The sequence below is a fragment of the Terrapene carolina genome, unplaced genomic scaffold (genome assembly GCF_002925995.2).
Source record: "Terrapene carolina triunguis isolate 2854851 unplaced genomic scaffold, T_m_triunguis-2.0 Scaffold183, whole genome shotgun sequence".
NCBI classification, from domain to species: Eukaryota; Metazoa; Chordata; order Testudines; family Emydidae; genus Terrapene; species Terrapene triunguis.
In genome coordinates this window covers 458,036-483,058 of record NW_020664534.1, presented here as the reverse complement: position 1 = coordinate 483,058, position 25,023 = coordinate 458,036, and the positions used below count along the sequence as shown (strand labels likewise).

The window sequence follows — 25,023 nt, the reverse complement described above, 5'->3', positions numbered from 1 at the left end:
TGTGTCCATGGTGGAGAAAAGCAGAGGCAGGGACTGGCAGCAGCACGACCCATGTGCCAGGTCACAATGACACTCAGATTTGGTCAGCTGCCCCTCTGTCATGCCAGCAGGGAGAGGGCTTTGGCTTTGGTTACTGTCCCTGCATTGGTAGAGGTGTACCCTGACCTTCCCATGCTGGGCGAGGAGGGATTGGCCACAATCAGTTTGGCGGTGGGAACTGGAAACCAATGGCAGCAACAAGAGCCAGGAGGTGTGGGACAGAGCCTCCTCCCTTACATGAGTGACAGAGAGGTGGTTGGGCCATTGAGTGGCACTGCAACTCAGCACAGGGGCTCCTGCTTCCAGTCCTGGCTTTGCTCTGCTCCACACTCCCTGCAAGCGACCTCACTACAAGCAGTGTGCGTGATGCTCAGAATTGGGTGGGCCTGGGTGCTAACAGCCCACTCAGACTCACCTGTGGCTGTGCCCCTACTCAACCCCGTCCCCCCCAAATAATATTTTCACTGGCCACCTATGGGTGGGTCAATAAAATGATCTGGTGGGCTGGATGCAGCCCCCGGGTCACCAGTTAACCATCCTTGATTTTTAGAGCAAGGGCATGACTTTCCCCCTATTATAAACCCACCTTCAGACTCCAGTGGTGAGATCACAAGTAAAACAGTGTGGGTACCTCTACACAGCAATTAAACACCTGTGGCTGGCCTGGGGGTCAGCTGACTCAGGCTTGGGCTACAAAGTTGTAAAATTGTGGTGTAGACATTCAGGCTTGGGATGGAGCCTGAGCTCTGGGGCTCTACACAAAGCGGGGGGGAGGAGGGAGGGTCGCAAAGCCCAGGCCTCAGCCTGAGTTCTAAGAGCAGCACTGCAATATTACTGCTCTGCAGCCAGAGCCCTGTGAGGCTGAGTCAGCTGACCCTGTTTAATCGCTGTGCAGTCATACCCAGGAGGGCCCTGTTAGATTGAGGAGCTCATTTTCAGGAAAATCCTATAAGGCCTGAGCCCAACTAAAGAAAACAGAAATACAGGGAGGGGAACAAACATCTTCTCTTCACAATCAAAAAGTGGAATTAGAGGTACAGAGAGAACAGTGTATATTGTTACTCTCTGGCAGTTACATTGTATTGCCCTGCTTTGGCTGAACTGGTGGGCTTATGAAATCGAGATTGATGTAGCTTTCTGGTTTTGGGGGAGAGGGCGGGGTTTGTTGGTGGAGGAAGAAATGAAGGGTGGGAACACTACTCTAGTCTAAAAGGGGAAGTCTAGAGTGTCTCACTTTCTTCTGCATTGGGAATTACACTCACAAACTGGAGCAGTAAAAGAGCCAATATCCCTTTCCTTTCAGTCACATGGTGAACATAGAGTGCACTGCGGTTAGACTTCCTTCACCAGAATCCCCCATAGCTGTAATATGCACTTCACAAACATGGCTATCCACAGGGGGTACAGAGAAATGAGATGGAGGAACAGTCTTTCAAGCAAGAGCTGGCAAGATCTGCAGCTGAATTTACAAACCGACAAATTCAAATAGCTTCTCTTTCCACTGTACAATCACAGATACACCCAAAAAAGAACTAAACACAAACAGTGTTACTATTGCACTGAATTATACAAATGTTTTTGTTCAGTACTGATCTTAGGAAAAGAATGGTTTTAAAAACAGTAATGTCAACGACTCTTCTTTCAAACTCAAGTTGTAGCTCTCGTTTTCATAGGCAAAATGCAGCCAAAGTTTTGAAACTGAATCAAACTCAGACTGAATCATGCTAGATAGCACTGAGATTAATGCTTCTCTCCTTATTTCTTGTTTTTTAAGGTCAGATAAACTGTATCAGAAATCACATATGAAGTGCTTATTGGATAATTCTCCCCTAAATGATATAAAAAATAAGGATATAGAGATCATTTATGCAGTCCTTTGATAACTCTGAAACCATAAGCTGAAAGCAGAAAACTCACCTTGGAATTAACTGTTAATAGCATCTGCTTCTTATCAAGTTTCTTTTATTTTCAAATTTTTACATAATCTCACATGGAATACCTCAGATGGAGGTCTGTCAGGGTTCCCTCCCCACTCTGAACTTTAGGGTACAGATATGGGGACCTGCATGAAAGACCCCCAAGCTTACTTCTACCAGCTTAGGTTAAAACTTCCCCAAGGCACAAATTCTCCTTTGTACCTTGGATTAGGTAAACGCTGCCATCACCAAGTGATTCAAACAAACATCCTAAATGTTTGGAGCCTTATCTTCCCCCTAAAATCCCTCCAAGCCCTACACCCCCTTTCCTGGGGAGGCTTGAGAATAAATAAGATGAGCACAGACCAACCTTGGGTTTTTTAGGACACTAAAAAAACCAATCAGATTCTAAAAAATACCCAGAACTTTATTAGAAAGAAAAAAGGTAAAAGAAGCACCTCTGTAAAATTAGAATGGAAGGTGATCTCACAGGGCAATCAGATTCAAACCACAGAGGATTTCCCTCTAGGCAAAACCTTAAAGTTACAAAAAGAAAAAACAAAACAAAACAGGAATACACCTTCCTCTCAGCGCAGAGAAAATCACAAGCCAAAACAAAAGATAATCTAATGCATTCCCTTGCTAGTACTTACTAATTCTGTAGGAGTTGGATTGCTTGATTTCTTGATCTGTCTCCGACAAGAGCCACACGGAACAGACAGAGCAAAGCCTCCCCCCCCAGATTTGAAAGTATCTTGTCCCCTTATTCGTCCTTTGGGTCAGGTGCCAGCCAGGTTCCTTGAGCTTCTTAACCCTTTACAGGTAAGAGGATTTTGTGCCTCTGGCCAGGAGGGATTTTATAGTACTGTATACAGAAAGGTGGCTACCCTTCCCTTTATATTTATGACAGGCTCACTGAAAAGTTCCATGGTACTTCGAACTAACTGGTTGGTGATTAGTGTAACATACATTACAGCCCACTGTCCAATGAGTAAAATTCCATCCTTAGATCCCTCCATGCGCATCTTTGCAAGTCATGAATTTTACGATTCCATAAGAAAAACATGATTCTGCCCTGCTTAGAGTAGACCTGTCATTGGAGTAACATGGTGTGTACACCTGGAATAGCAGAGCACCCAGAAATTATGTGCTTGACTTAAGTTGAATCCCAAACCCTGAAAATCTGTGTATGCTACATCATAACAAACTGGGGGCTTAAAATATTTCAAGAAATAACTGCATACAAAGTGGTGCATTCAACAGGCAAAAGGAAGCTGTTGGATACATGCATTTTTCACAACTCTAACCTCCACCTGAGGTTCACAAGCCAAAATCCATAAATCCAGGATAATCACATTGATCTGTAACACTTCCTCAAAGACTTTTATGGGTTCATCCTGCAAGGTCCTGGGCACTCTGGCTGCAAACCAGCAAAGCACTTAAGTACAGGCTGAAAGCTAACCTTGAGTGCTTTGCTGGATGGAGGCCAGGGTGCTCAGGCCCTTGCTGGGCAGGTCCCCATAAACATAAGTTATTCTTTCTGTGCAAATCAGTTATTCTTTGACAATTTCATCCATGCTATATTATCCACTCCTGCTCTTCAGATTCCACGTTCTGCTTCTTTCACCATGGCGGTTCCCAGGAGAGCGCTGCGGTTCGGCGGATACTGACTTCTATTCGCGGCTATCCGCGGGTATATATTTGTATTTGCGCAGGGCTCTACAAGTGACCGTCCTGGCCCAGGCGGGAAGAGGAAGGGGCAGGGCCAGAGCTGGAAAGCTAGAGCCCCTCTTCTTCCAGCTATGCTGCCTGGGACTCTGCCCAGTGCAGCACAGCGGCTGCCTGGGAGAGCCAGGCACTCTCCTAGGCAGCTGCTGCACTGCACTGGGCAGCATACAGGAGTGGCTCCAGGGCCTGGCTGCCAGGAAGAGCAGACAAATGCCAGGGAGAGCCAGCGCAGCAGGAGGACAGAGCCCCCCACCCAGGTAATGTGGGATGGGGAGAGGATGGGGAGAGTGCGGGGGCCCTGGGCTGAGGGCGGGGAGGAGTCACGTGTGAGGTCACAGGGGGGTCACGTGGGGAGGTCACATGCTCCCCCTTTAGCTGGTCGCCCCCTTTGTGTCCCTCTCATGAGTCGCCATACCGGTAAGAGTTAAAATCTATTTGTACCACTGGGTTTCACATTTGCAGATCGGTGCAGCCCTTCCACAGCCAGATCCCCAAAAGAAATGAATGTTTCATGAAGGGTAACAATTAGTATTTTGTGCCTAGAGATAAGAGAGATTTTTGTTGCATAATTTTCTTCAAAGGGGATGAATTTTGACCTGTGTAATCATGTCTCAAAATGAAGGGTTGAATCCTGCTTTTATTGCTGAAATTATAATATACAGATGCCATATGTAGAAGGGACATCCATGTGATGAATTGCAGAGCCAGGAGATAAAATGAATTCATCACATACTCTGAACCACTTGCATGCTGCCCAAGGTTTACTTCTAACATTTCAAACTCATGAGCATCTTCAAAGGGCCACTGTATTTTTGGATATCCTGATACAGAACTTTCTTTTTTCTCCCGACCCAATTTACTCTCATCATGGGCAATATTCAGTCCAGCATTAGAGACAGGTTAATGCCTGATAGGGCTAGAAATAGATTTATGCCATTGGAAAGAGGAGATAACTCCATGTCCCAGTGGGACAGGGCTTGATTCTACTGCTGGAAGGTCCAGAGGTATATTTTAAGTCATAACATTTATGCATGGATGTGTTATTTTAAGTTATTAGTTTTTTCATTTTAAAAATGTAATTACATATTTTTCTGCTGTCATGAGTTCTGTACTGCTGGACTCAAAAGGAGCCTACATATACAGACCTACATATAATATATATGGACATAAATACACACGTAATTACAGGACAGAAATGAAGGGATGTTCCCTTTGTGAAATGTTTGCATTCAACTCCTGTTTAGCAGTAATTTACTGCTCTAAACTGTACTCATAAAAAAGCTGCTTTTAAATCTTTGAAGTAGTCTATGCTAGTGCCTATGGTTCAACTCGATCTACTAAAATCAAGCTAAAGGCATTACTCTTCATCTGCAACAGGAAAAGGTCAAGTTTAGGGTCAGACTGAGCTAGCACGTGTAATCTAAGCACAAATACACTGGGACCACTCTTCCTCGTCAAGACAAGGCCTCCGAGGGTCACTTTTACATTGAACCCTAATTCCAAATTTGACCTAGCTTCAGGTGGACATGGAAGTTTTTCACAGCCCTAATCTCAATGTCTACTACATACGCAAGACAAGTATTAACTTTCCTCATTAAATCTGTTCAACAAGCAACTGGAGAACAAAAACAATTGTTCTTACACAAGATTATTAATCAAAAACCTCAAAAGAACCGGAATATTTGTAACTTTGGCTGATTTGAATCTCTGTTTCTAAGAGATAAAAGAGTGACAGTGATTGTTTGGAGTCTTTTGTTCTGGTTTCACATGACAATGATTTGACCCAGACTGCGAAAGATAAATCCAGCCAAGTTCCTATAGGAAGATGAGCAAATGAAAAATTGTGCCTTTCACCATGGGTATATTTAATGAAATTACTCACTTGAAAGCAGGACTAAATCAATACCTTGTGGTTGGAAACACTTACACACTGTGGAACCACTTACACCAGACGGTGGAAAGATTCAGTGAAATAAGCAATTAAAAATATAACAAAGGGAACACCAAGGAAAATTAAAGAGGAAACAATTAAACTCAAAAGATGACTTGGAAATGTAAATTCAGTGGCACATAGACAAAAGACCCTGGGGAAAATACTTTGATATGTTAAAACACAGGTACAGTGGCTAGTAAAAAGCTTGAACAAATTCCCAGAAGGAGCAAGAGTCTGCATTAACCAAAACAGAGGCTAATGGCCAAGTTTAGAGTTGAGGTTTAGGGTAAACTAGGCCCCTGTAAGCTGCTAACTTGCAGAAGACTTTTGAAGAATTAAAGGCCAATTTGGCAACATGTGAATCTGAGTCCATCAAGCCCTGTTGGAAATTATTTAAGGTTAACCAGTCTTGACAGCCGCATAATTAAAATCTCCTACCTCTCCCTCTTTAACCCAGCATGATATCCTTTGGAGTTGTCGTTTACTTTCAAGCAGTAACAGTCAGTTAATTTCTGGTGGTCTAAACCTCTTGCCAAGTGGAATTTCTTGCACGTATCCATAACATTCTTTCTTTCTATATTTTTTCTACATACCTCAGTGGACCATAATTCATCGTGGTATTTTGATAGCTCATAGACTGATTTTTTTAAAGTTAGTTGGTAGGTTAGTATGTGTCTCCCTGATATATTATGGAAAACATTTTGCTTGTGATTTAAAAGCAATAAGATAAATGATGCATTTTCAAGAAAATGACGGGCCAAAATTATACCATGGAAAATTTGGACATCTTAGACTTTGATGACATTACTCTGAATTTGCCTCAGTGTAAATGAAACTAGAATTGTGTAAAATCTTTCAAAAATTGGGAGAAATAAAATTTATTGTAAAAAGCCTTCAAGTACTTAACTCTGTTGTAACAATTCTAGATGGAAGCAGCAGCGATGGGATGGAAATAGATCTGGCCATTAAAAATAGCACAACAAACAATCCACTTAGAAAGAGTGAGGGAGGAAATTTTTCTTGCTTTTGGTAAATTCTATCTATAAATGTTAAAACAGATCTGACTAGCACAAATGTTTAAAATTCAGACACAATGACATACACAGACACAATCATTATTTCCTCTACCCTCTATATGCAGGGATAATTTCAAAATGCAGATTTAATTACTAAGCCTTTCTTACAAACCTTTCAGATTTGGTCTCCTGAGGTGGTGACAGAGTTGTCCCATAACGAGAAATGGGTGTGGTAGGTGCACTGATTCCAGAATAAGGTCTTGTAGAGGAGTAAGAGTTGTTGCCATAGCTACTGTTTCTGAAGTTACCAGAAGAATAGGAGGCAGGCGGAGAAAGGGAAAGACAAAGAGAAAGAAAGAAAATAATCAGCAAGCAGACATGTGGCAGCAAACGCTCTACTCATAAGGGGGATCAAAGGATGTTGTACCCCAGAACTCCATGAACTTCCAGCCACATCCCCACCTTTGAAAAAAAGTAGCATGTCACTCATTTTAATATAACCCATAACAAGGACACATTTAAAATTGTACGTTTTAAACTACTGGTATGGAGATTAAAAGAAGGATTACAATGTTCCTTTAAAGTGACAGCTATTCACTGGAATACCTAATTGACTGCTCAGTTACTCAGAAATTTATTAGCTGGTTTGGGAACTGATAATCAACCACCAGGAAAGAAATCGAAAAGATCAATGTCAGCACTATTCATTCCAAGTGAAATAAAGGAAAACACCAGTATTCCCCAGGCATTGTCAGAACATGGACTCAAATGATTGGCTAATGTTTCTGCTGTAAATGAAAAGCATCCAAATTCTTTTCAATTAAAACATGAAGTATTTTCTTTCCCCACCCCTTCTTCCCCAACCTAAGTCATAGCTTATGTGCCATTTCTTATGATGTCTGTAAAAAATCATAGCCACAGTTAAAAAAGACGCGTCTCTGGAAGCACAGCTTTAGGAATTTCTACCATCCATTCACTCCATTAAAAAAAATGTTTGACTTCAATGTTAGCTTGTTGATCAAAGAGAAATTGTTTCCAGGGCTCTTGGAATGGTCACCTCCCCAGAGCCCTTAGTATCAATGTTTTCATCCTGGCTTTTCTACTGAGCAGAAAAGGCAGCTGCACAGCTTTCATGTGTCTTTTAACCGCTCCACCATCATATGTAACTGACATGTCATGGGTGCTGGCTTTGGAAAAGTTTTAACCTTTCTTTCTACTTTTTGGAAGAGATGCACCTTTTCCATTGGGACTGTATGCCAGATGGTAGTTAAATTATTCCAGGAAGCCAACCCACCCAAATGACAAAATTTCATGAAAGAAAAGCATAGTGTCGTTTTCTTTTTAACAGCTCATTAGATTAACGATACTCCATTTATTTTATCACTCCTCTTCCCCCTCAAAATGCTAGTATTGCATAATTTCACTTCATTCAGGCATGTTACTTGAAAACCTAGGTGTCTTTTTCAGCTCAGATTAACTCCTATCATTTTGCTTATGGAAAACTGCTTTATACAAATGTCCAAATTTCATTCTTTGGGCTACAACCTGAAGTACTGATTGCCATGGGCTAGAGTGATACAGTTAGAGTACATTTAAGCTAGGAATCTTTTATGGGAGGGACCTTGCTATGAACAGAATGGATTTCCTCTCCATATCCCCATACCCATACCAATTGTGCATGTCTTAAAGCATGCCCAAACACCTATTTGTAAGGCTTTGTATACTATGTGTCTGTATAGCATAGGGCCTCTTTGGTCACATAGGCCTAAAATTGCCACTAGTCTTCACTCCGATACACATTAAATTGGTAGCCATGAGCAAGTAACCACTCTTCTGCCTCAGATTCTACATCTAAGATATTGAGATAACACTACTTACATCTCTCTCATGGGATGTTGGGAAGCTTAAATGATCCTGGTGAAAGGGAAGGGAAAATCCTTTGAAAAAGGAAAGTGCTCTTAATAGTCCAAGTGTTGAGTGGTGGAATAGTATAACTCAATTCCTTTTAGAGTGTTTGGGGGCTACAAAGCACACTAACTAAGGGAGAGACCTTGGCATCTGTAGTCTGTCAGAAGCAAATGATGTCAGCTTGGATATGAAAGTGAAGATCATCCACTCCTTATCCCACTACAAAGATAAAAATCTGCATAACTTTCAGTAAGCATCATATAATACAGAGACGTAAGTAGGGGATAAGAATCTGTAGTAACTTGTCAGACTTAATGATTTTGCATAACAAAATAACAATCCAAATAAACCTAAATATTTTATTTGCTAAGACTTTTACTATATGCAAAATATTTACCAATTGCTTATTGAAAACATGTGCATTGAGGATTTACTACTATGCTCAGTAAGGGCAGTATAACCACTAATCGGCTGTTAAACCTCAAAGAGTTGCAAATAATCAATTATTTTATAAACCTATAATACTGTAAGTGGCTTATTAAATCTCATTCCAGTGTGTAGCTGGAAGTTTTAAATTAAAGTATGGCTGTTTCCCTATTTTCACTCAGATGATAGCTTTTTAGGATTAAACCTATTATACATCTCTTGTGCAGGGCCGCCCGGGGCGGGGTGGGGGGGCAAGTGGGGCAATTTGCCCCAGGTCCCGGGCCCTGCAGGGGCCCCCACAAGAATGTTGGAGGCTCCCCCCGCCTCTGCCTTCGCCTTCCCCCATGCCCCGGCGCCTCAGCGCGCCATGTCCAGGAGCGGCCCTGGACAGTGCTACAGCCACGTGGCCTGAGCTCCTCCCGCTCAGAGCCACATGGTAAGGCGGCGGGGCTGCGAGCTCTGGCGGGCCGAGCGGCAGGAGCTCCTGGACGCGGCTCGCTGAGGCTCTGGGAGAGGGGGTAAGTGGCATGGTAAGCCCCTCTGAGCCGGGCACCCCCCACAGCCCTGAACCCTAGCTCTGAGCCCAGCCCCTCTGAGGCTGACACCCCCCTGACTCCATCCCGCCCACAGCCCTGACCCCCAGCTCCGAGCCCAGCCCCTCGGAGCCGGGCACCCCCCGGCCCAGAGCCCAGCTCCCCACCCAGCCCTGGGCAACAGTAGCGCCACCCCCAGGCAGCAACAGCCCATTGGCACCAACCATCACCATCACCCAGTGACAGCCCATTATGTAATTGCAAATGTATACATACCATTAAAGCATTTAATGTTTTTAAATAATGTATTTCATGTATTTTCAAATTACATTCAAAAATTAAATTTTTGAATGTATTTCACTGGTTATTTTTTACATTTCCAAATACATGTTACTATAGTATTGCAACTTTTTTTTATGGAAGGGGCCCCTGAAATTGCTTTGCCCCAGGCCTCCTGAATCCTCTGGGCGGCCCTGCTCTTGTGACATAGACAATTTGAAACTGCAGAAAGAAAAGTTATGGCTGTATCTGTACTTAAGCGTTGCAATGCAAGAGCATTGGAGGTGAAATCCTGGCCCCAACGAAATCAATGGGAGTTTTGTCATTGATTTCAGCGGAACCAGGATTTCACCCTAAAATTTCCAGGGCCTGATGTTGATCTCACACAGGTTTTACATCAGTATAATGCCAATGATTTCCTTGAAATTACTCCTGAAAATTATACCACACAAATGAAAGCAAAATTGATGCCCATAAGCCTTTTCCTCAAAAGATGCGTTGATCATGTTTTTTTTACTGTCACTTAGAACAGGCCAGTTATTCACTATGTATCTTGAAGAGAAACAGGATGAAATAAGAGTATCGAAGACCAAGGAGGGAGAATCAATCATGTTAAAATATAGGCTTACATGACTAAAACTAATACAGTATGTTCTAGAAACAATGCAACCCAGAGAGCATGTAAACAGTACAATAAAACTCTAGAAGATGTTCTTAATTCATCTAAAAAATTAATGCCAGCTGTATAAAATCTACCTGTTTTCCCTGATAACCTCTGCTTCCTTTTCTGTAACAGTTGCTGGAGACTCTTCAAAGTCATAGGAGAAAAGGTGAAAAGGGCTATGTGGTACATAAGGCAATTTCTCTACAGTTGGAGATGCCTTTGGAGTAATAGATGCTGATGAATTTTGGGAGGAGTTAAGTGAGACTGATGCAGGAGAGGATGGTGATGAATAAACAGAATAATGGAGTGAGACAGATGAATCAGGCACAGAAGATGAGCTGCTGGACGGACTCTTGGCTTTAGAGCATGAGGGAGGCCTCTCGGCTTGAGAAACTGCACTTGAGACGGCTGAAGAATCAGAACTCTGATTCTCATTCTGCAGCTTTTCATTTGCAACCTGGTTTACGTCTGGGATTTCACTGCAAGGGAGGGTGTGGTGAGGAGGGAAAGAGAGACAAGGCACAGCAGGATAAGGAGAAAAGGGATCAAAGATCACATAGTTAGGGGGGGGAAAGTCCAGCAGAGTCAAACAAAAACAACAACTTCCCAAATGTAGTCAATTGCCATCACTTTTAAAAAGCTAGGAAGCTCAAAGCTTTGTGTCCTAGAGGGATTCTTCTTAGGGTTGGAAAAAATGAGGAATGTTCAGATTTGGTTTAGAGGAAGGGAAGGGATTGAACCCATGGAAATTCAGAACCTGGAATCTAGTTTTCATGAGTCTTTTCCACTACAGTTCTCTATACTATCCTGAAGTGGCCAGTTAAGCCCAAAAGCAGCCTTACCATACTGGATGATCTGGCCCAAAGAACAGGTAATTTATGATGTATGCCCAAATCTAATGACCTGATATCTCAATACCACCCTGTATTCTGATATGACATGTTTATATAAGTATGTGGAGATCTACTGACACAAAGCACTATATCAGAGCAGGTATTATTATATAAAACTCATTTACCAGAGATGAAACCCAAAATGACCCAAATCAGTATTCTTCTATCAAAACAAAACCCTACAGTGGATTTAAAAACAATGTGCTATCAGTGTGCTTATGTACCTCTTTAAGTACTTCCATGACAGTTCTCACTATAAGAGTGTCATCACAAGGCTTCTACCCCATTTAATCACTACACAGGGGCTGTATGAGGAAATTGCAAGCAGATCAGTTGTGCATAGATGCTTGTGCTCCAAGGGCAGTAGAAAGGGGTCTTTGCATAGGCACCACATAGCTTAGTGTCCTTGTAATAAAGGAGGACCAGAGGCAGGACAGGCAAGGAACCATGGGATCTGCATTTGTGCAGGTCTGTTAGCCTTGACATCCAGAGCCCTAGGCTGGAATAGCAACTACGGGAACGGCATTGCAGCCCTGAGCTGGGTCACTAGATTAGTGGGTTGATTTCATCACCCCATCCCTCTGAACTCCAACTGTGTAGCACCTGAGTACTCGGCATTTGTGAAATTGGAGTGGATTTCACCCAGTAAATAACATTCACTACAGTAATTTTGTAATGGATAATCATGAAATTACAGGAGTTTTGCAGAGAGGATGAAATGATTTGCATAGAGAATTATGAACTGCTAATATCATCCATCTTTTCCACCTCAAATCTGCTGTCATAAATAACAGTGAAGATATTAACTCGATTGGACTAGAGCAACAATTTGTGTTTTTGAGGCCCAATTTCTCATAACAGCAATCTCCTCGGCAACCTGGAAACATTCATCTACTGTGCCAGATAAGAATCACCTGTCCATAGACCAATATATTCCCATAATCCCTTACAAAGTGCCCTAGAACAAATTTCCAGAGCATAGGTCACACCCAGTTATTTTACAAAGGCAGTTAAAGGGTGATAAAACAACGATCTGAATATCACTCTAGCTATATCAAAGTAGATATTATTTTAGAAGTATGAAAGTTACATAAGCGCAAAACATGCCGTATATGACTCCTCAATTATACCTCTTTACATAATGTTGTTTTATATTCAGGTAATTAAATAACTTGAGTTTTTAGCTCTTACTTCTAAGTATTGGATTTGAGGAAATTATCACTTAATTTTAAATTTTCAGAAGGCCATTGGTTAGATTTGCAGACTGGAAGACATTAATAACAACATTACAATATTTTCTTTGGAATTTGCACATTAAACAGTTTCCTTTCCTCCTTCAGCGCTGTAGAAGTCTGTATGAGTGTGGTTAAGTTTAAAAAAACATCCAATCTCATTTTGCAGAATTGCAGAGCCAAACATTTTAACTTAAATCAAATGGCTGTCTAGAAGAGAAAGCATATTTTCTTTTTCTGATTTATTTATTAGGATAAAGTTACCATTGGCCAAATCCATATGAATCTCAGAAAACAAATGGAAAGTATTACATGTGAACGTGTAATATTGATAGATAGAGTTTGTTTACATATACACATGCAAATGCATGCCTGTGTCCAGCTTTGTCCCTCAATTAAGTATTTTCCCCTACAAAATTTGTTAAAAATTCTAAAATAACTAGTTGGCAATATTCCAGAAATGGTAATATTTTATATTGGATTCATAAAAAGAATTATAATCATGAAAAAGGCACATTTCTGTCTGTGATGATGGATCATGGAAACACTAATAAAGGATGCTCAGGAAGAGGTGCACAGAGGCCTCAGCTCAGCAAAGTACTTCAGCATGCGATGAATTGCTTTGCTGAAAGGGATGAAATTAGGCACATGCTTAAAATTCCATCATCAGCTCTGCTTGTTAAACCTTCTGAATCAAATGAGTGTAGCTAGTGTGCAATCCATTGGATTTTTATAATTAAATGCATTTAGATATTGTCATAAATACAAACAAGACTTTGTTGATTCAAAAACCTTTTCCTAAGGTACTTTTTAAAATGAAAAGTATGAATACGTTTTCCAGGACAGTTGAGTACTATAAATTAGTAAGGTGAATTCATGCTACAAATATTGGTGGTGAGGTCAGGAAAGGTGAGAGGAGGGACACTGAAGCCCGGTACCTGGGTTTGACCTGCCTACTGGCCTCTTCCTCCCCCTCATCCTCAGTATTAGGCTCTGTGACTGGTTGCTCCTCTTCCTCTTCTTCATACTCCTTCTCCTCTCTGAGATCAAACCAAGGAAAGAGGCATGCAATAGGATAGAAAGAGAGAAGGTGGAAGAGAAAAAGAGATAAGTCGCCCCAAAACACCAAACCCAATCATGTTAGAAATGGAAGGGAAAAAAAGACAGAAGTAGTTCAGGCACGACATGAGAAACCATCTTACCCACACTAAATCTATTGAAAAATGTGTAAGCATGCTGCAGACCGTTAAATGCACTGTTTGCACTAGCTAAGTATTTAATTATCCAGGACATTAAAAATCATACTGATGTTATCACAAAGGGATTATTAATGCATGGATTTGTTTTCCATATTTATATCTATTAAAAAAATCCTAAAGACTGTTCACTTCTTTTCTAGACCTAGGTAGAGCACTGCTGCAGTGCTACCCCTACAGAGGCTTGTGTATCCTATTCTCCCATATCATAGCAACGGTCAATTTATTTTGCATTAAACTATGTCACTTTGGCTTAAAGCACCACACCCAGTGAATCAAAGTGTCATAATGTTAAAAGCCAAAAATAAAATATTTTGATTGAAAAGCGGACAGTAATTTGAAAGGCACCTATTTAACAAGAAAATTAAGGATGCAAACCACCAAGTTAAAAATAAGTCTAATAAAAAAATAAACAGGATACAGTTTAGAACTCCTCAGAAGTTAAAAATTTTAGTTATAAGATGCTGTTATATGAATTATTCATTAATGAAAAAATGGGGAATCATTAGCATTGCATAAGATACATAGTTTTGATTCAGAGATCAGACTGGCAGATGAATTTTACACGTCATGAAGCCCCACTATAAACCATAGCCCAAATATAAACTCATTAGCTACATTACATTCCTCTCAAATAATATACCTATGGAAAATTTTAAAAGGATTTCTAGTTCAGTTTCTCATTCTTTATAGCAGTTGGTCCAGTTCTCCATCTGACTTACTGAAGAATGCCATTATGTATGTTATATACAAAAGAGATATCACTTGAACTGCAACACCACAAATGGCAAGGAAATTTCTAATGTTCTCATATTCCACTCACTTTTCTAGTTGCAAGGTTTCTCTTTTTTAAATTCTAGAGGGATGCTCTGTGGATTTTTGTTTGTCTTTTTAAAATTAGTATATTTTGGAGAAGGAAACTGAATGCTGCTAGTGTGGGAAAAAAAGGGTTTCAGTGGCACTGTTGAGGAAAAGTACAATAATCTTAATATAAACTATCCAGGTTAAAAATGCCAAATGCTATCCCATTGAAGCAAAGAGGAGTTTTGCCAATTGATTCCATGGAAGCAAGGATCAAGTCCAAAGTTTGTTGCACTTGTATTGATTATGTTATATTTAAAGCTTGATCTACTAATATTGCAAGAAGATGGCAGCATTTGAAACCCTTTTCTGAAACCTCAGACAGGCACTCAACTATTCTCAAAGCATATAGAATGCAACATCAACACAGTGGGCAGCTGTCTTTAACCAATACTAAGGTGCCTTGGTGACAGAAGCATAATTAGAATCAGACTAGATGGGGCAGTCAGTTTTTTATCTTTACCCTGACCTCAAAAATTCAAATGACACAGAGCAAGCAGCATGAAAAACAGCCAATCAAGAATGTTCCTCTTACCTCCTTCACCTAACTAGCTACCAGTTGAGCATTAGCTTTGCCAACATCTGACCTCCTGCTAAGAGGGAATGCCTATCACAGCAGTGCTGCACTTGTTGCAATTCCTGTACCAGCCAGATGTACAAGAGCAGCTGGCTTCAGACCATGGTTCATAGATCACAGTGTAATGATTTACACTGTCAATTCCTTAACTATAATGGCGCTGTCAGTGTTTTCTTTCACAAACCATTACATTTACATGTTAATTTGCCCAGGGGGTTTAACTCTGCCATAAATATTTGCTCTTGGGTGAATTTTGGCATATACTGGCTGAACCTTGCGGCAAAAATGTTCAGGCTACCCTCTTCATCTGAAGTAATATTTTATCCTAAAGGCTGCCTCATTCACAAAGGAGAAATCAGAAGAGCTGCATGTTTACAAAATTAGGATCTCAATGTACAACCACCCTTTTGCTGAGCACTCCTTTCTTTAAGTAGAACCACTGGCATAAAACTATTTGTCCGAGTAAGTGCTCCCCAGTGTGAGGAAGGGCTGCACAATCTGGCGCTTCCTGTAAGGTTTGTTAACTCCCATCAGGAGGTTTTTGGATCGACTTTGCCAAATACCTCTTACAAGAGAAAATGCCTCATATTACAACAAAAACAGAAACAAAATACATGCTAAAATAAATCAGTATAAGAAGTATCAGTTTTACGCTTCATGTATTGATTTTACAGATTTTGGTTAAGATTTTCAAAACTGGGTTCACAAATTTATTTATAGCCAAATAGGGTGAAATTCTGCCCCACAGAAATGAATGGCAGAACTCCCATTGACTTCACTGGGGTAAGACCGCACTCTGATTCAGTGTACCTCGGAGCTGCTGGCTGCTCGGCATATATGAAATACAGGACACATAACTGGTGCATAAGACCATGTACCTACTGTTGATTCCATATGGACTCTGGAGTCTGTGTGGAGTCAGTTACAGGACTGGGACCTAAATATGGATTTAGAAACCTAATTTTGGTCACACAGTTTTGAAAATCTTGGACTTTTTGTATGTACCTTGTGTGAAATGAAGTATACCATCATCGTTCTCATCGAGTTATGAACAAGGGTTGTAGAGCATTACAGTAGTTTTGGTTGTTTCATTTGTCTTTGTCAGTCAGTGGGAAAATCGGATTCCCAGAGTAGAAGGGTTAACTATAGGACTGGAATTAAGTCCATATTTAGAAGAGTGCAGACTAAGTAAACTGGCCTTTATAAGCTGGTGTCACATGAATAACAGTCCCTTACAAAACTTCTGCACTTCACTTAGCCTGAAAGGAGTTTCTCTCCAGGAAAAGCCAACAACTAAGCATCCTGGAGAATTACAATAAAATCACCTAGATCAGCACAAACAAAGTTCAGCAGGTTAACAGTAACAAAAACATACTAAAACACAGACTGCAATACCTCATTTTCTGTGCTGTCAATCAGGCACTTATCATGAGTGCTAATTTGTTTAAATTAGGGCTGCCAATTAATTGCAATTAACTTACATGATTAACAAAAAATTAATTGCAATTAAAAAAATGTATCGCGATTAATCGCAGTTTTAATCATACTGTTAAACAATAGAATACCAACTGAAATTTATTAAATATTTTGGATGTTTTTCTACATTTTCAAATATACTGATTTCAATTAACACGCAGAATACAAAGTGTATAGTGCTCACTTTATATTATTTTTATTATAAATATTTGACCTGTAAAAATGATAAACAAAAGAAATAGAAAAAAGAACAGGAGTACTTGTGGCACCTTAGAGACTAACAAATTTATTTGCGCATAAGCTTTCGTGGGCTACAGCCCACTTCTTCGGATGCATAGAATGGAACATATATTGAGGAGATATATATACACATATGGAGAGCATGAAAAGGTGGGAGCTGTCTTACCAACTCTGAGAGGCCAATTAAGTAAGAGAAAAAAACTTTTGAAGTGATAATCAAGATAGCCCAGTACAGACAGTTTGATAAGAAGTGTGAGAATACTTACAAGGGGAGACAGATTCAATGTTTGTAATGGCTCAGCCATTCCCAGTCTCTATTCAAGCCTAAGTTGATTGTATCTAGTTTGGGTATCAATTCAAGCTCAGCAGTTTCTCGTTGGAGTCTGTTTTTGAAGCTTTTCTGTTGTAAAATTGCCACCGCAGGTCTGTCATTGAGTGACCAGACAGGTTAAAGTGTTCTCCTACTGGTTTTTGAATGTTATGATTCCTGATGTCAGATTTGTGTCCATTCATTCTTTTGTGTAGAGACTGTCCGGTTTGGCCAATGTACATGGCAGAGGGGCATTGCTGGCACATGATGGCATATATCACATTGGTAGATGTGCAGGTGAATGAGCCCCTGATGGCATGGCTGATGTGATTAGGTCCTATGATGATGTCTCTTGAATAGATATGTGGACAGAGTTGGCATCGGGCTTTGTTGCAAGGATGGGTTCCTGGGTCAGTGTTTTTGGTCAGTGGTGTGTGGTTGCTGGTGAGTATTTGCTTCAGGTTGGGGGGTTGTCTGTAAGCGAGGACAGGTCTGTCTCCCAAGATCTGTGAGAGTGAGGGATCATCTTTCAGGATAGGTTGTAGATCTTTGATGATGCGCTGGAGAGGTTTTAGTTGGGGGCTGAAGGTGACAGCTAGTAGTGTTCTGTTATTTTCTTTGTTGGGCCTCTCTTGTAGGAGGTGACTTCTGGGTACTCGTCTGGCTCTGTCAATCTGTTTTTTTACTTCAGCAGGTGGGTATTGTAGTTTTAAGAATGCTTGATAGAGATCTTGTAGGTGCTTGTCTCTGTCTGAGGGATTGGAGCAAATGCAGTTGTATCTTAGAGCTTGGCTGTAGACAATGGATCGGGTGGTGTGTCCTGGATGGAAGCTGGAGGCATGTAGGTAAGTATAGTAGTCAGTAGGTTTCCAGTATAGGGTGGTATTTATGTGACCATCGCTTATTAGCACAGTAGTGTCCAGGAAATGGACCGCTTGTGTGGATTGATCTAGGCTGAGGTTGATGGTGGGATGGAAATTATTGAAATCATGGTGGAATTCCTCCAGGGCTTCTTTTCCATGGGTCCAGATGATGAAGATGTCATCAATGTAGCGGAAATAGAGTAGGGGCGTTAGGGAACGAGAGCTAAGGAAGCGTTGTTCTAAGTCATCCATAAAAATGTTGGCAAAATAGTATTTTTCAATTAACTGAATACAAGTACTGTAGTGCAATCTCTTTATCGTGAAAGTGTAACTTACAAATGTAGATTTTGTTTGTTACATAAGTGCACTCAAAAACAAAACAATGTAAAACTTTAGAGCCTACAAGTCCACTCATTGAGCCAATCACTAAGACAAGCAAATTTGTTTACATTTACGGGAGATCATGCTATCTGCTTCTTATTTACGATGTCACCTGAAATTGAGAACAGGCGTTCCCATGACACTTTTGTAGCCGGCATTGCAAGGTATTTACATGCCAGATATGCGAAACAGTCATATACACCTTCATGCTTTGGCCACCATTCCAGAGGACATGCTTCCATGCTGATGACGCTCGTTAAAAAAATAACATGTTAATTAAATTTGTGACTGAACTCCTTGGGGAAGAATTGTATGTCTCCTGCTCTGTGTCTTACCCACCTTTTGCCATATATTTCCTGTTATAGTAGTCTCGGATGATGACCCAGCATGTTGTTCGTTTTAAGAACACTTTCACTGCAGATTTGACAAAACGCAAAGAAGGTACTAATGTGAGAGTTCTAAAGACAGCTACAGCACTCGACCCAAGGTTTAAGAATCTGAAGCGCCTTCCAAAATCTGAAAGGGACAAGGTGTGGATCATGCTTTCAGAAGCCTTAAAAGAGCAACACTCTGATGGAGAAACTACAGAATCCGAACGACTAAAAAAGAAAATCAACTTTTTGCGGGTGGCATCTGACTCAGATGATGAAAATGAACATGCAGGGACATATAAGAACATAAGAAAGGCCGTACCGGGTCAGACCAAAGGTCCATCTAGCCCAGTATCCTGTCTACCGACCGTGGCCAATGCCAGGTGTCCCAGAGGGAGTGAACCTAACAGGAAATGATCAAGTGATCTCTCTCCTGCCATCCATCTCCACCCTCTGACAGACAGAGGCTAGGGACACCATTCCTTACCCATCCTGGCTAATAGCCATTAATGGACTTAACCACCATGAATTTATCCAGTTCTCTTTTAAACTCTGTTATAGTCCTAGCCTTCACAACTTCCTCAGGTAAGGAGTTCCACAAGTTGACTGTGCGCTGCATGAAGAAGAACTTCCTTTTATTTGTTTTAAACCTGCTGCCTATTAATTTCATTTGATGACCCCTAGTTCTTGTATTATGGGAATAAGTAAATAACTTTTCCTTATCCACTTTCTCCACATCACTCATGATTTTATATACCTCTATCATATCCCCCCTTAGTCTCCTCTTTTCCAAGCTGAAGAGTCCTAGCCTCTTTAATCTCTCCTCATATGGGACCCGTTCCAAACCCTTAATCATTTTAGTTGCCCTTTTCTGAACCTTTTCTAGTGCCAGCATATCTTTTTTGAGATGAGGAGACCACATCTGTACGCAGTATTCGAGATGAGGGCGTACCATCTATTTATATAAGGGCAATAATATATTCTCAGTCTTATTCTCTATCCCCTTTTTAATGATTCCTAACATCCTGTTTGCTTTTTTGACCGCCTCTGCACACTGCGTGGACATTTTCAGAGAACTAGCCACGATGCCTCCAAGATCTTTTTCCTGACTTGTAGCTAAATTAGCCCCCATCATATTGTATGTATAGTTGGGGTTATTTTTTCCAATGTGCATTACTTTACATTTATCCACATTAAATTTCATTTGCCATTTTGTTGCCCAATCACTTAGTTTTGTGAGATCTTTTTGAAGTGCTTCACAGTCTGCTTTGGTCTTAACTATCTTTAGCAGTTTAGTATCATCTGCAAACTTTGCCACCTCACTGTTTACCCCTTTCTCCAGATCATTTATGAATAAGTTGAATAGGATCAGTCCGAGGACTGACCCTTGGGGAACACCACTAGTTACCCCTCTTCATTCTGAGAATTTACCATTAATTCCTACCCTTTGTTCCCTGTTTTTTAACCAGTTCTCAATCCATGAAAGGACCTTCCCTTTTATCCCACGGCAGCTTAATTTACATAAGAGCCTTTGGTGAGGGACCTTGTCAAAGGCTTTCTGGAAATCTAAGTACACTATGTCCACTGGATCCCCCTTGTCCACATGTTTGTTGACCCCTTCAAAGAATTCATATGAATCTTTAGTGTATCTGGCACATAAATATCTTGCAACACCGAGTACAAGAGTGCCATGAGAATGTCTGTTCTCACTTTCAGGTGACACTGTAAACAAGAAGCGGGCAGCATCGTCTCCTGCACATGTAAACAAACTTGTTTGTCTGAGCGATTGGCTGAACAAGAAGTAGGACTGAGTGGACTTGTAGGCTCTACAGTTTGACATTGTTTTATATTTGAATGCAGATATTTTTGTGCATAATTCAACATTTGTAAGTTCAACTTTCATGATAAAGAGATTGAACTACAGTACTTGTATTAAGTGAATGGACAAATACTATTTCTTTTTTTTTTTTACAGTGCAAATATTTGTAATAAAAATAAATATAAAGTGAGCACTGTACACTTTGTATTCTGTGTTGAAATTGAAATCAATCTATTTGAAAATGTGGAAAACATCCAAAATATTTAAATAAATGGTATTCTATTATTGTTTAACAGCACGATTAATCACACAAGTAATTATGATTAATTATTTTAATCGCACAATTAATCACGATTAATTTTTTTAATCGCTTGACAGCCCTAATTTAAACATGTGTTTGAAGCAGGGACATACATCAAAGTGTAGTCATAAAAGACATCTATGCTTCTGATACGGTTATATGAACTTGGTCTTTGGTCTCACATCTCACAACACATATACGATGTGCAGGAAAGTTGTACGTAATAGCCGCACATCTGGAGGATTAGATTGTTTCAAGAATCACAGTAATAGGATAGGGAGCAACTTTCACTTCTATGTCACTTGCTATAATAGATCCCAGGTTAAAAAAAACTAAAACTAAAAATCCATCATCACATGACAGCTATATGGATGTCTATGAGTTCATGATCTTAGCCCAGTTCCTAGTGGACAGGCAGTCACATCTCCAAAACCACCAGTACAATCAGCACACTTATTGGCAGTCTCAGGAGCGAGGCCAAGGCCAGGATGGGCCTGAGTGAGATTTACACATCCACTCCCCCTTAGTGGTGGGCCCTTCAAGCCAGAGTTCAGGAATACTAGTGGGGTCATATGAAGTTCTTAGGTTTCCTCTGCTCTTGCTCTTCCTCTCGTGTGTACACACAGAATACTTCAATTTCCAGTGCTAGTCATCTGGCATCTTTTACAAGCACTGACTGCACTTTTGGGATTAAAAAAACCCAGTATGTCTTCTTATGTGTTACTGCTTCCATGATTTCAGGGCAGGATATTCAAAATCAGATAACTGGTTGGGAGCCCATCTTACCACTGCCTGCCCCAAATCAGGTTGTGAACCTATGGACCCATTTGCAGCATAGCCTCTGGCCACCAAATAACCAGCAACTCAGACATTTGTGTATTGTTTCAAAGTATCACATGTTTCAAATGATCTACACATGGAGCATTCCTATGGCACTCTTGGTTTTATGGTTTACAATTGGCCATTAACACGTATGCAGTTAATCTTTTCAAAGTTGCACATTTTGTAGGAAATCAGCCTATTTTTCTAGAACAAGCACTTTTGATTATGTATAACCAAAATGAGGACAATAAACAAGGAAATTAAACTCACTGCTGAGTGGACACTTTAGAGTAAGCATAGGCACATGGTCTCCATGTCCTCTACATGGATCTTTTGGCTTCTCAGTTAGTCCCAGAGAGGCTAGTAAAGTATCTACATAGCAGCCCAATTGATCCTGGGGATAGCAGGCTCAGTGTGAAAGTGGTGATGGTGGGGTTCGGGGGAGGAGGGCAGAAGTGAACTGAAGCTGCTCCACAAGCACGAGGTGCTGAGTGCCTTGGGCTGAGGCACAGGAAGTCATGTAAATGAGTTCTCCCACTCCCCCACTCTTAAAGCTGCCTTACGTTAATTCAATTTGTGTCTCTCCTCTTACCTACCCCATCCTAGAGATGCAATAAGATCTGTAAGGCTCCAATATACACGACAAGATGAGATCAGGGTTCCTAATTTTGGGGGGAGGGGGAGGGAATTTTTTTGTGGCAGTGGGTGGATTGGAGGGTGGAAAGTTGATAGCTTGAGTGAGTAGCTCTCTCCCTCTCTCCTCCCTTCTCCCCAGCTATCCAATGATGGTGCAACCGACTGATGGGTCCAAACTATGCTTCTTAGATGATGGCTTCATTTTAGAGATGCCAGCCAGCTGGACTTCTTCTCAGGCCATGGTGACCCTTCTCATGTACTCTCTCTCCCAATGCCAGCAGCTCAGAAGGAATCTGGCCCTCATCTGAATGTTAGAAAGGCTCAGTGACTCTGCTGATATCAGCCTTAGCAGGACGGGACACATATGGTAGTTGGGCTGGGAAGAATCAGAGCAAGGGGTTGGTTGTCCTCATGTCTGTTATGAAGATGCTGGGGGCAGTGGGGGAAGAGGGTGGAGGGAAATATGCATTGGCTTCTGTGGCTGTGGAGCCAAACTGGACCATTCCAGCTACTGTGGAATTCGCACAGTGGAAATAGCTGAAATAACATATTAAGGAAAGATACAGATCCAGCGTCCATAACTGGGAAACACTCTTAATCAGCAACTGAACATGTAGCTTCAGAATTTGACCTCTAGAGTATAGTTGTTATGAAAGTGGGTCTGATTCATGCCTGGGATGACTGACAATCTTATTCTTAAAATACCTGCTGAATCAAAAGTATTTTTCATTTCTAAATTCAGCAAATAGTTCCAGTGCCAGCTGACTTTCAATATGGATAGAAAATACATCTTCTACATATACATAGCTAATGTAATAGTTGAAATATAACATCTTCTGCAGATTCTTTGTTTAAGCAATGCTGTAAAAATGGAAAATGTGCTCCAAAATATTTGTTGAAACTGGAAAATAGCTAAATAAAGACAGGGAATGCCATTTATATAATAAACTATGGTGGAGGCAAACAGACAGAGGATTCAGATCAAATGGGAAGAGCCAACAGATTTCTTAATATACCTGGCAGCTCTAATGGGGCCTTTCTTATTAAGTATATGTTTATTTTTCTGTGAATAGGAGAAGGGGTAACTTGGCAATACTTTCTTTCTTTTCCCCTCTGTCTGTACATATATATGTAGATTTTGTGCCAATGCAATAGTATAATTAGATTAAGAAAAATGATTCAGTGGAAACTATTCAATGAAATTAAGCTCCAAAACCTGCCAAGGTTTTCAGCAGTGGCCTAGTTACTTTATCAAGTTTAGCACAAAGCAAATATTTATCTCTACAGAACTTACAGCTAGCACTGTATGGACTGGCATGTTTGACCAACATTAAGGCCACCACTGGCTTACTTAGGTTCCATGATATCAATCACAAATCAGAATTTTGCAATTAGTGCTTTAAAACTGTAAAAACAAATTCTGGAACAATGAATACATTAAATTTCAGCTTTAAAATGGCTTTCTGTTATCCACCAAAGGGGGCAAATACTTTTAAAAGAGTATCATCGGCCAAGAGAACTAACAGATATCTAATAGGGCGAAGCTGTTGTTTGGTTATTTCCATGGCAAGAACCCAAAGTTAGACAGGGAAATATTTATAGCCCCTCTAAAGTACATGTAGGTTTAGCAAGATTATAAAGTGCAGTTTATGGATACAAAATATACCAGGGGAATCGAAAAGCAACACAACCAAAGCTTTAAAAGTAATGGATAATCCTTTCTCCTTTCTTTTAATTTAAAAATAAAATCAAACTTGAATCTATCAGATTGTTCCTGCTACTGACATTAAATAGCTTCCTCAAGTTAATGAAACATAAGCTTTAAAAACAGAGACTGAAGAAAAAAACTAACAACTGAAAGGCCAACCTATAAGTTTATTTGAAAGGGAAAAGCAAAATCAATAAGGTGCTAACTAAAGAAAATAACTCACACACACAGACACAGAAGAATCTCAATGTTTTCTTTACATGATCCTTTTTTGCTTAAATAGAAGTTGTAATTATTCATTAGTGGAGTCTCAATCTAATATCTGTGCGCCCCACAATGTGGTTAGAAGCAGTCTCTGAGAACACAAGGGAAAAGGATGCCGCAACTATTAAATAACCAGGATGATAAGGAATAGCAGTACAACCAGAAGACAATAGATCTGGATTAAGGCTTTCAAAAACAAGGTGTTTGAAAATTCTAAAGTTTGTGACTCTGATCCTTCTGCAAGAGTTGAAAGCATGACACTATGGTATGCTAATATCACAGAATATGAGAACCCAGAGATGAAGAAAACCTCTTTATATTATCTAGTCCATCCCCCAGTCAGAACAAGATTGCTCCCTACAGTACAGAGTTTAGTATTTCAACAAGCATTATTTTTAGTGCCTCAGCCTCTCAATGTTCCAACATGCAGCTTGAAACACAGGCAATTCTCAAATTCTTAATTATTTTCCAACAGAAAGAAATGGCTATTAGGGAATCTGAAGGAAGTAACTGGGAGGATATTTCTAACAGAAAAAAGCAACAGAGGGTCCTGTGGCACCTTTAAGACTAA

At 40.5% G+C, this 25,023-nt stretch overlaps 1 protein-coding gene across 1 annotated transcript in view; it reads right to left on the bottom strand.

Moving 5' to 3' along the window:
- The window catches only part of FHOD3 (formin homology 2 domain containing 3), a 563,825-nt gene that overhangs the window by 132,532 nt on the left and 406,270 nt on the right, over positions 1-25,023 (bottom strand). The window contains exons 10-12 of the mRNA XM_026654142.2: positions 13,506-13,607; positions 10,535-10,921; positions 6,805-6,930 (exon numbers count right to left, since the gene is read on the bottom strand). Coding sequence (XP_026509927.1) covers positions 6,805-6,930; positions 10,535-10,921; positions 13,506-13,607 — 615 coding nt within the window. The remainder of the gene's footprint in view (positions 1-6,804; positions 6,931-10,534; positions 10,922-13,505; positions 13,608-25,023) is intronic.